Genomic DNA, 12,607 nt, shown 5'->3' on the forward strand with positions numbered 1-12,607 from the left:
ATTTGTCTTTTTCTTGTGGCAGATCTATCAATTTTTGCCTTTCATTTTTTGACACTTTGTAGGTTCATACACGTTAAGAATTGTTATGTGTTCTTGGAGAATTCACCCATTTATCATTATAGAATGCTTTATCTTTTACTTGAAGTTGACTGTCTGACTAGCTTTCTTTCTGTTAGTGTTAGAATGGTATATTTTTCTTCATCCCTTTACATTTTTTTTAAATTGAGGAAATATTGCTTTATAACATTCTATAAATTTCAAGTATGCGTCATTGTAGTTTGATTTCTGTGTAGACTACATCATGTTCACCACCCAAAGACTAATTATCATCCATCACTGTACACATGCCCTTTTATCCCTTTCACTCTCATCCCTTTACGTTTAATCTGTCTTTATATTTAAACTGAGTTTCTCGTAGACAACACATAGTTGGCTCTTATTTTCTTTAGTCTACTTTTGACAGTATCTACCTTTTAATTGATGTGTTTAGACCATCACATTTAAAGTGATTATTGATATAATTGGCTTAATGGCTGCCATATTTGTAACTGTTCCATTTCATTGTCTTTATTTCCTTCTTTTTTTTTGTCTTGTACTATTTCTCTCTCTTCTCTGTTTTAAATTCAACATTTTATATGATTTCATTCCATTTTCTCTACTCTCTTAGCATATGAATTATACTTCTTTTTAAAAAATGTTTTTTAGTGGTTGCTAAATAGTTTGCAATATACATTTACAATTAATCCAAGTCACTTTCAGATAACATTATACCACCTCAGGGGTAATCATACACATCTTTTATGTATAAATCATACAGTATTTTATAGCAGAGTATCCCCAGTTCCTTCCTCCTATACCTTAAAAATTGCTCTCATTCATTTCACTTATCCATAAGCTATAATCACCAAATACAATGTTACTATTATTATTTTGGACAAACTTATCTGTTAGATCAATTAAGAATAAGAAAAATAAAGATTTTATTTTACTCTCATTTGTTCCTTTTCTAATGCTGTTCCTGTTTTTATGTAGATGTGAATTTCCAACCTGTAACATTTTCTTCTCCCTTCTTAACATTCCTTGCCAAGCAGATCTACTGATGACAAATACCCTCAATTTTTGTTTGTCTGAGAAAGTATTTATTTCTCCTCCACTTTTTGAGAGTAATTTTACTGGATATAGAATTCTAGGTTGGTGAATTTTTTCTTTCAATACTTTGAATATTTCACTTCTCTTTCTTCTTGCTTGCATGGTTTCTGAAGAGAAGTTCAATGTAGTTCTTATATTTGTTTCTCTGCGGGTGAGGTGTTTGTTTTCTTTCTGGCTTATTTCAAAATTTCCTCTTTGTCTTTGGTTTTCTGCAGTTTGAATAGTATTTGGCTAGGAGTAAGTTTTTTTTTTTTTAATCATGCTTGGTGTTCCTTCTGCTTCCTGGATCTGTGGTTTGGTGTTTGTCATTAATTTTGGGAAATTCTCAGTCATTATTACTTCAAATATTTCTTCTATTCATTTCTGTCTTTCTTCTTCTGATATTCCTATTACACTTATGTTATACCTTTTCCACAGTTCTTGGACATTTTATTCTGTCTTTTTCTTTCTTTTCTCTCTTTGCTTTTCATTTTTGGAAGATTTTATTGATGTATCTTGAAGCTCACTGACTCTTTCCTTGGCTGAGTGCAGTCTCCTGCTGAGTCCATCAAAGGCATTCTTTTATTCTGTTACAATGTTATTGATTTTAGCATTTCCTTTTTATTCTTTCTTAAACTTTCTATCTCTCTGCTCATACTATCCATCATTTCATGCATGTTTTCCACTTCTTCCATTAGACCTCTTAACATATTAACTACAGTTATTTTTCCCAATCAGATAATTCTAAAATCTCTGCTATAGCTGAGTCTGGTTCTGATGCATGCTTTGTCTATTCAGATTGTGTTTTTTCTCAGCTTTTAGAATGCTTGTATTTTTTCTTGAAAGCTACACAAGGTTTATTGGGTTAAAGGAATGTAGGTAGGTAGCCCGTTAGTGTCAAGTTTTATATTTATCTGGCTAGGAGTTGGGCTGTGTTTGCTGTTTGGTGTAGCTATGGTGTCAGAGGCTAAAATTTCTCCTCTACTGTCCTTACATTTAAAAAAAATTTATCATGATGAAGTAAACACAAAATGTACCATCTTGACTACTTTTAAATACATACAGTTCAGTGATATTAGATATGTTCATAATTTGCCATCATTACTACCATCCATCTCAAGAATGTTTTTCATGTTGTAAAACTGAAACTGTGTACCCATTAAACAATAACTCCCTATTTCCCCCTTCCATCAGCACCTGGCAACCACCATTCTACTTTCTGTCTCTATGATTTCAATTACTCTAAGTACATCATATAAGTGGAATCATACAGTGTTTGTCTTTTTGTGACAGGCTTATTTCACTTAGCATAATGTCCTTGAATTTCATCCATTTGTAGCATATGTCAGAATTTCCCTCCTTTTTAATGCTGCATAGTATTCACTTATATGTATATACCACATTTTGTTTACCATTCATCCATTGATGGACTCTTAGGGTGTGTCTAACTGTAGCTGTTGTGAATAATGCTGCTCTGAACATTGGCATACAAATATCTCATCTCCTCGTGGCCTGCTTTCAGTTCTTTTGGGTATATACCCAGAAGTGGAATTGCTGCATCATATGGTAATTTTTAATTTTTTAAGGAACTGCCATACTGTTTTCCATAGTGACTGTACCATTTTGCATTCCAACCAACAGTGCACAAGGATTCCAGTTTCTCCACATCCTCGCCAACACTTGTTATTTTCTGGTTGTTTTTTTTTTTTTTTGTGAGGAGATCAGCCCTGAGCTAACATCCGCCAATCCTCCTCTCTTTTTGCTGAGGAAGACGGCCCTGGGCTAACATCGGTGCCTATCTTCCTCCACTTTATATGGGACGCCGCCACAGCATGGCTTACCAAGCAGTACTTCGGTGCGCGCCCGGGATCCGAACCAGCGAACCCCGGGCTGCCGCAGCGGAGCGCGCGCACCCAACCGCTTGCGCCACCGGGCCGGCCCCGTTATTTTCTGGTTTTTGATAGTAGCCATCCTAATGGGTGTGAGGTGGTATCTCACAGTAGTTTTGATTTGCATTTGCCTAATGATTAGTGAGGTTGAGCATGTTTTCATGTGCTTATTGGCCATTTGTATATCTTATCTGGGGAAATGTCTACTCAAGTCCTTTGCCCATTTTTGAATTAAGTTTAGAAGTTCTCTATATATTCTGGATATTAATCACTTATCAGATATATGATTTGCAAATATTTTCTCCCATTCTGTGGGATGCCTTTTTACTCTGTTAATAGTGTCTTTTGAAGCAGAAAATTTTTAAATTTTTGTGATGTCCAGTTTATCTATTTTTTTCTTTTGTTGCTTGTGCCTTTGGTGTCATATCCAAGAAATCATTGCCAAGTCCAATGTTATACAGCTTTTGCCCCATGTTATCTTCTAAGAATTTTATAGGTTTAGGTCTTACGTTTAGGTCTTTGATCCATTTTGAGTTAATTTTTGCATGTGTTATTAAGTAAGGGTTCAACTTCATTCTTTTGCATGTGGATATCCAGTTTTCCCAGCACCATTTCTTGACAAACTGTCCTTTCCCCATGGAGTTATCTTGACACCCTTGTCAAAAACCATTTGGCTATATATGTGAGGGTTTATTTCTGGGCTTTCTATTCTATTCTGTTGGTCTATGTCTGTCTTTATGCTACTACTACACTGATTACTGTAGCTTTGTAGTAAGTGTTGAAATCAGGAAGTGTGAGTCCTTCAGCTTTGTTGTTGTTGTTGTTGTTCTTTTTTTTTTGAGGAAGCTTGGCCCTGAGCTAACATCTGCTGCCAATCCTCCTTTTTTTTTTTGCTGAGGAAAATTGGCTCTGAGTTAACATCTGTGCCCATCTTCCTCTATTTTGTATGTGGGACACTGCCACAGCATGGCTTGATGAGCAGTGTGTCAGTCCATGCCTGGGATTTGAATCTGCAAACCCTGGGCAGCTCAAGCGGAGCACATGAACTTAACCACTGCACCACTAGACTGGGCCCTGTTCTTCTTTTTCAAGATTATTTTGGCTATTCGGGGTCCCCTGATATTTCATATGAATTTAGGATGGTTTTTTGTATTTCTGCAAAAAACATTATGGGGATTTTGATAGGGATTGCGTCGAATATGTAGATTGCTTTGGGTATTTGGATATTGGTCTGTAGTTTTCTTGTGGTGTCTTTGTCTGGTTTTGGTATGGTATGGTATAGTATGGTAATGGTGCCCTCAAAGACTGCATTAGGAAGTGTTTCTTCCTCTGGAATTTTTGCAGAGTTAGAGAGGTTGGTATTAGTTCATATTTAAATGTTTGGTAGAATTCACCAGTGAAGGCCTCAGGTTCAGGGCTTTTCTTTCTCTGGAGATTTTTGATTAATGATTCACTCTCCTTAATAGTTATAGGTCTATTCAGATTTTCTATTTCTTCATGATTTCCTGGTAGGTTATGTATTTCTAGGAATTTGTCCATTTAATCTAGGTTGTCCAATTTGTTGGCATGCAGTTGTTCATAGTACTCTCATATTCCTTTTTATTGCTGTAGAAGAGTAGTAATGTCTCCATTTTCATTTACAATTTTAGTAATTAGAGTTTTCTCTCTTTTTTCCTTAGTTCATCTAACTAAAGTTTTGTCAATTTTGTTGATCTTTTCAAAGAGCCAATTTTTAGTTTCATTGATTTTTTTTCTGTTGTTTTTCTGTTCTCTGTTTCATTTATCTCTGCTCTAGTATTTATTATTTCCTTCCTTCTGGTGGCTTTGAGTTAATTTGTTTTTCTTTTTCTAAAAGTTTCCCAAGTTGTAAAGTTAGGTTATTGATTTGAGATCTTTCTTATTTTTTATGTCAGTATTTATAGCTATAAATTTCTTGCTTAGCACTGCATTAGCTGCATCCCATAAGTTTTGGTAGATTGCTTTTTTTGTTTTTATTTGTCTCTGAGTATTTTCTAATTTTCCTTGTATTTTCTTTGATCCATTGTTTTTTAAAGACTATGTTATTTAATTTCTACGAATTTGTGAATTTCCTAGGTTTCTTCTGTTATCAATATCTCACTTCATCTTGTGGTCAGAGAAGATACTTTATATGATTTTTATATTTTAAAATCTATTGAGACTTAATTTGTGGCCTAACATATGATCTTTCCTGAAAAATATCCCATGTGCACTTGAGAAGAATGTGTATGCTGTTCTTGTTGGGTAGCGTATTCTGTGCATGTTTGTTTTAGCTGGTTTATTGTGTCTCAGTTTGAGTCTTTTTGATTTCATCTTACTTGTAGTTTGTTGATCTTCTTGAATGCATGTTTGTTTTAGCTGGTTTATTGTGTCTCAGTTTGAGTCTTTTTGATTTCATCTTACTTGTAGTTTGTTGATCTTCTTGAATGTTTTTATTAATGTCTTTCATCAAATTTTAGAAATTTTCAGCCATTATTTCTTCCAATATTCCTTCTGCCTACTTCTCTCTCTCTCTTCTCATTCTGGAATTCCCACTTCAAGCCTGTGTTGGTCTGCTTGATGGTGTCCCACAAGTACCTTAGATTCTGTTCACTTTTCTTCAATCTTTTTTCTTTCTATTCCTCAGATTCAATAATTTCCATGGTTTCCTCTTTAAGTTTGCTGATTCTTTCTTCTTCCTCCTCAAATCTACCTTTGAATCCCTCTAGTGAATTTTTCATGTCAGTTATTGTACTTTCAGCTCCAGAATTACTTTTTGGTTTCTTTTTAGTTTTTCTGTCTCTTTGTTGATATTTCCATTTTGTTCACCCATGGTTTTCCTGACTTTCTCCACATCTTCCTTTAGTCTTTTGAGCATCTTTAAGATTTTTTTTTTAAGTCTTTGTCTAGTCGACCTGCCATCAGGTCTTCTTTGGGATAGTTTTTGTTGATCATTTTTTCTTTTGAAGGTCCGTACTTTCCTATTTCTCTGTATGCCTTGTGATTTTTTGTTGAAAAATTTGAATCTAATAATGCAGTAGCTCTGGAAATCAGATTCTTTCCAGATTTTCACCGGGTTTTGTTGTTTTCTGTTACGGTTTTTGTTTATTTATTTATTTTTATTATAGGCTGTCTCTTTGCTGAGCATTAGCCTGTATTATAAACTTAAGGTCTTCTCAGGTCTTTTCCGAGCCTGTGCCTTTCCCTGGGCATGTGTGGTGACTTTCTGTTTTCCCTTATATATGCAGTTGGCTGGCTCCCAAAAGGGGAAAAATTGAGAAACAAAGTGGGGGAAATATACTGGCCCTTTAAATGTCCTGGAAGTTACTTTAACCAGAGGGGGAGAGGCTTGCAACAATGGGGAGAGTTGCAGCAACAATGGCCATCCACCTCTTTGTCTGCACCACTGAGATGAGAAGCAGTAATCAGCTATTAGAGCACCGATCTCTGATATTTGAAGGACAGGGTCCTTTTTACCCACCCTGGCTCCTGCAAGCTGTGTGCAGGTTGCTCCCGGAGCAGGTGCACAGCTACCTGCCATGAGACTAAGGGGTTGGGGCTGAGTAGCTGTTACTATGCTCACAGCTCAAATTGACTAAAATTAACTACAGTGTACAGTTCAAGCCTCATCCTGAAGTTGAATGCCTTCAGTAGACTCCAGATTTCCAAAATGCTTACATTAGATAGAATCTGCCATTGTTGTCTAGGTGGAGAGACAGATTTCTGTTGCTTTCTACTCCATCATCTTTCCAGAATTCTCTCTTCTATTTTCTTTATTTTTGTCTTCCTTTCTGTTTTTTGTTTCCGTAGACTCCTTACTAAATAATTTTTGAAGTTTGCAGTTCTTTTACTTGTAACTCTCTGTTATTATTCAGGAACTCTACTGATTTGGTGGTAAGGTGTTGATACAGGAGAAGCATTCAGTAGTCCTATAATTAGGTCTATCTCTGTCTTTTAGGGAGCCTGAGTTGAGTATTTTCCTTCCCCCATGGTGAAGGCTAGAAAGGGCTATAGTTTGGTTTTTTCTTTCTCCCATATTGAAGGCTAGAGGACGATGTGATTGGGTATTTGCCTTCCTCAGGCTTGTTTGGTTTTGGTAAAACTTCGGTTGGTTATGCTCTGGTAAAATATTTTCCCTTGAGTTTAGGATTGTTAAGGAGAGTAGAGAGCTCTGAGAGTGTTTCAAAATGGTTATTTTCCCTTCCTTCTGCTGAATGCAGGAGGAGATTTTCCTCTATCTTCACAGTAAGCAACTGGTAAGGCTCCTGGAGGTAAAATTTATGGAAATGTGGTGGTGTGCCTAAGACTGGGACCCCTTGGAATTTTAAACTCTCAATTCAGTCCACGTGGAGTCTTCAGCGATTAGTCAGTTATAGTTAAAAGTGTTCCTGTAGTTACTGGCTCCAGGTGTGGCCTTCTGCTCTTGGGCCTGTACTCTTGGTAAACTGTGATGTTCTGTATCTGCTTGTCTATTTCTCTAGTTTTCAGGGCAATGGTTTGCCCGGAAATTTTTTGATGGCTCTAAGAAGAGTTGTTGATTTTTAGTTTGTTGAGCTTTTTTTCTTATAAGGATGGGAGTGATATTTTCCAAGCTCTTTTATGTATCAGATTGGAAACTGGAAGCCCCTCATACACTTTTTGGAATGCAGGGATGTAGGAGTTCATTGTCAATAATGTTAGTGTATTGTCAAAGAAATAGGTGATATAATTGTTTTTTTATATTACCAGTTCTTAAATTACTATCTCAACATGAATTTTATTTATGATCAGATACTTGGAGGTTTAATTTTATCTAAAATATTGGAAAAAAGGAGAATAATTTTATACTTTTGATTGTTATTTAAAGACAGGGTAAATATTTATTCTGCTGTATTGTGATACATATTTCATTTGGGAAGCTGATGCAAATGATTGTATATTTTATATGTAGATATTTTACAAAGCCCAGAAATAATTCCTGAATTGGTTATTAAAATTTTTATGTCTATTGATTTTTTTCAAGTAAAGATTTTGAAATTGGAAACTGATTTGTAAATTAATATCAATTTGTTTATGATAAAATCTTTTGTCACAAATTAACAGCAACAGGAGTCCTTGCAGAGTATCAGCCAGACTTCTATAACAAATATCTTCTCCTGATTTACAAATTTATTTCAGTATTTGTAGTTTTTAACATATGTATTATTTGGTGAAGGGTAATCTTGAATTGTTCTTCATTTTGGTGAGCTGGTATGGTAATCTTTCTTTGTCATTATCTATATGGAATCTGTTTTGTTCTAAAATGTTAAGAGATTTTTGTCTTATTCTCAAAGGAATATAGTGATAAGTTTTCTAGGTAGAATTCGATGTCACTATAGTTTGCTTGTGTTTGTTTATATGCTATTTGGTGCTAAATACAATCTTTTGTTGTTAATCCATTATATGACTATATTTAAATACTAAATGATGTGGCTTTAGCTCTAGGCTAAAATGATTATACTTTTGGAAGTTTATGCAGAAAACACAGGATATTCTTTTTTGGTTAATATAGAGATATATACTTACCAATTATATTTATTCACTGGGACACAAAAATGTATAAAAGGGTATTCCTTTTCTTTATTGCTTATATCATTAAAAATAGGAACACCCTGGAAAAGAAAACTAGTCTGATCTAAAGAGAATTTAATTTCCAGTGTTAGTATAATTTCCCAATGAAAGTTCTAGATTTTGGTGATTAATTTTAATTACCAATTCTAACCTTTCTTTGGGAAAGTAAAAGCTCACCAACTACTTACTGAGTCACAGGTTTCTCTCTCAGGACCAGTCCTAGGCAAAGTGTGGAAAGCCAAATTTCAGAGGCATCACTACCCTTGTGTATGATCTTTCTCTACTTTTTAAATATCCAGTGCTATTTCAGTGAAGCACTAACTTGATTATAGTTTAAATGCATTTTAACTCTGTTATAGTTATATGAGTAATTTACTTTAGCTCATGATTATTTCAAATTTAATATACGTAGTTATTTTAGTAGCTATTTTTAGGTATATTGGATACATAACCCTCCAAATCCTTTATCTGCTCCTTTAAGCAGTAAATTAATTCATTTGTAAGGCTTTTAAAATACGTTTATAAAACCCTACCTTTTATTTAAAACATTTATGCCTTTACTTCAATTTATATTAAGGAAGAAAAAAAAAAGAGGAAATCTATTTATCTTCAGTAAACCAAATGTAACTGTGTTTAATATAGTACTTTAAAATAATTATTTTAAAAACATCAATATCAATAAAAATATACAGAAAACAACAATTAAATCTGAAACATTAGAATAGCAGTAGAGTTTTAATATCAGTCCTCTATTAAGAACGAATGTTTCTGGGGCCGGCCCGGTGTTGTAGTGGTTAAGTTCACATGCTCCACTTCAGCAGCCTGGGGTTCGTGGGTTTGGATCCGGGGCGTGGACCTACACATTGCTCATCAACCCATGCTGTGGCAATGTCCCACAAACAAAATAGAGGAGAATTAGCACAGATGTTAGCTCAGCGCCAGTCTTCCTCAAGCAAAAAAAAAAAAAAAGAACGAATGATTTAACTTCTATTTTTCTTGTCTCAAATTAATTCAAATGTATAATTCCAATATATAGCAAAGCACTAAGCTTTTCTATGTAATAAACCTCATTTTTCATTTTTATATAACCACAAATCTGTAGATAGAAATTTATTCCTAGTACAGTGCACTCAGTTGTGCAAACTTATCTTTTTAGGGTCAAAGAAGAACACAAACCACAACTGACACAGTAAGTAAATGTATTAAGAGTGCAGTAGGCTTGACTCCTGTACCTTTGCCACATTCTGCTTTCTGCACCTTGGATGGTATTAGCTTAAACTAATACTGGATAGGCTGCAGCTAGTGTGTCTTCTGCTTTCTGACTCTCTGGCTTGTAAGAGAGCTGCCTGCAGCTTCTTACTTCATCCACATACTGACTGGATGTAGTTTTTTGCTGCCTGCTTGTGGATTGGTTAAGTGTTCAAAGTTAGTTTCCCTACATTCTAACTGCCTGGATGATAATTGGAGCTCACATTTCCATTGGCTGTAGCTTTTGTGCCTGTGTATTTTTATTATTATGGATAAGAAAACATTTGACCTACATTGTTATTCATTTGGTTATTCAGTCACATTATTTGCTTATTTAAACAGGTGGTTTCCCTTTAGTGGGATCACTGAACTGGTAAATAACGTTCTTCAGCCCCAGCAAAAACAACAAAATGAAAAGGAGCCCCAGACGTAAGTAAGCTGATCTGTATAGACTAAATATTATCTTTGATAGTATAACATACTAAAGAGTATGTACTAAAATATTGTCCTTGGAATAGTATTCCTCAGAAACAAAAATTGTCAGATTATGAGTTTGATACTTTCACCTTTAATTATCCCATGGAAATTAAACAGAAAACAAGGATAATTTATAGGGTAGTGAAAACGAGGAGGTGATTTCTCCCACTAATTTTATTATAAATAGTGTGAACTGTATTTATCCAGTAAAATATCTTTCTCCAATAATGCAATGTATTCCAAAGTGTGTTTCTTTCAAAAGTAATTCCAGAGAACATTAAGAGGTATTAACCCCCAAATTCAATCTTTGGTCAAATAGTTTTAGAAAGGTTCTTTTAAAAAAAGTTAAGCAGGTTTTTTTATTGCAATACTTCTGAATGTCTACATATGCTCCAAAGGTGTTAGAATGTATGATGTATACTAAGCTTATTTGACTTTTGAATCCTGTTTTCACTGAATGTTTCATTAGGTTTTGAAACATAATTTGGGAAATGCAACAATTTATTCTCACATTGACCTGAAACATTAAAAAAAAGTCAATTCCATTTATTTTAGTTGTTAGCAGATTAAAAAACATTCTTTAAAAAGTTGTTCATACCTGTATCTTTTGAACTTTGTGCAAGCAATATTATTTATATTGTGAAGTGGAAGTAACACTGAAAATGTAAGAAAGACTATATCTATTTAAATTTCAGTCTCCCCATGATGACTGCCATCTTACTCAGAAATGCTCTTACCACTCAGCCTCTGCGCTTTTTTTTTTTTGTAAGGAAGATCGGCCCTGAGCTAACATCTACTAATCCTCCTCTTTTTTTTTTTTTTTTTTTTTTGCTGAGGAAGACTGACCTTGGGCTAACATCCATGCCCATCTTCCTCACTTTATATGGGAGGCCACCACAGCATGGCTCAACAAGCAGTGCGTTGGTGCGCGCCCGGGATCCGAACTGGAGAACCCCGGGCCTCTGCAGTGGAGCGCGCGCACTTAACTGCTTGCGCCACTGGGTCGGCCCCCTCTGTGCTTTTTTAAAGTAGGAGTTATGTCTGTGGAGAAGATGGTTTGGTTATACGAATGGGCAGATTGAGAAGTGACGCACACCCTAGGAAGGAGCGAGAATGACTACTGGGAGCCCTAAGATGAAATATTCAGAAAAACATTCACATTTTGCCTTTAATACAAACTAAAAGATAAACATCTTTTTGTCTTGTTATTGATGAGGGTAGTCCCTTCATCCATTTTATGTTACCTTTTATGCATTTTATTTTAAATTTTGTCAGTGTTTCAGTTTCAACTGAAGTAAAACTATGTTGTGATATACTACTCCTAATAGTTGTCATGTAGTTCTAAAATTGGAACTGTTGCTCTATTTAAGCTTGTTCAAGTCAAGACTTGTGTTTGTCTTGTCTACTCTTTTATGCTTGGCATTTAGCAAATGCCTGATCCATAGTAGGAACTCACTAAATATTTATTCACAACTGATTTTATATGTTTTATCCTTTTATGATATAAGAATACTGTGTCACAAGGAATAGAAATAAATTTAATAATCCCTTTTCTAATCAGAAAAATTGTATTAAAATGGCACATAATGTCATTGTTTTGTTGATTTTTCTCTAAGGCACTGAAACTTATAATAAAATAGTAAAATCAATAGCAAAATATAATTGGATGCAACTTTAATTTTAAATGAATTCAGTTACCTAACTTGTTTGTGAGTTTTAGAAAATAATCAAGAGTAAGTTATATTACTTAGTAGATTACAATGAGCATTAAATAAAATAGATATTTTGTTAGTAACTTTAAAAAAGTGATCTCTAATTATTGAAACAAAATGACATTTGATTAGTATAAACAAAGATCAGGACAAATTTGAAAAGAAATAGCTTCACTGCAATAATAAATATAATTATATTTAATTAATTTAATTATATATATATAATTCAGTTTGCTTTGATTTTTGGATAGGAAGATGGTAGGAGAAAAGAGTAGTACTTTCAAATGTTTTAAAAATTAATTCTTGATTAATAGGTATTATTTCCATTAAAATTTCTTGGACAACTAATTCATTCTTGTTGCTCCATGATTTATACAGTTTTAAAAATTCAGAATTAAGAGATTCTCTCAGTAGTAATCTTCATCTTACCTTCTTGTTATGCTGAAGATTTTTGGCATATAATTTTCTAGGAGCTTTCCTTTTATCTTTCTGATCCACAGACCAGGGTTACTTCTGAATCCTCTCTTTTAAATCTTCTCTTCGAGCAACATTCTCAGATTTCTTTCT

At 34.2% G+C, this 12,607-nt stretch overlaps 1 protein-coding gene across 6 annotated transcripts in view; it reads left to right on the forward strand.

Moving 5' to 3' along the window:
• RIMS2 (regulating synaptic membrane exocytosis 2) overlaps positions 1–12,607 on the forward strand; it is a 618,814-nt gene that overhangs the window by 113,913 nt on the left and 492,294 nt on the right. For 3 of the 6 annotated variants that reach the window (XM_058564761.1, XM_058564764.1, XM_058564769.1), the window contains exon 2: positions 10,194–10,280. The exons of the other annotated variants lie outside the window; for them this stretch is intronic. In XM_058564761.1, coding sequence (XP_058420744.1) covers positions 10,194–10,280 — 87 coding nt within the window. The remainder of the gene's footprint in view (positions 1–10,193; positions 10,281–12,607) is intronic. 6 annotated transcript variants of the gene reach the window in all.

Source organism: Diceros bicornis, chromosome 21, assembly GCF_020826845.1.
Source record: "Diceros bicornis minor isolate mBicDic1 chromosome 21, mDicBic1.mat.cur, whole genome shotgun sequence".
NCBI lineage: Eukaryota > Metazoa > Chordata > Mammalia > Perissodactyla > Rhinocerotidae > Diceros > Diceros bicornis.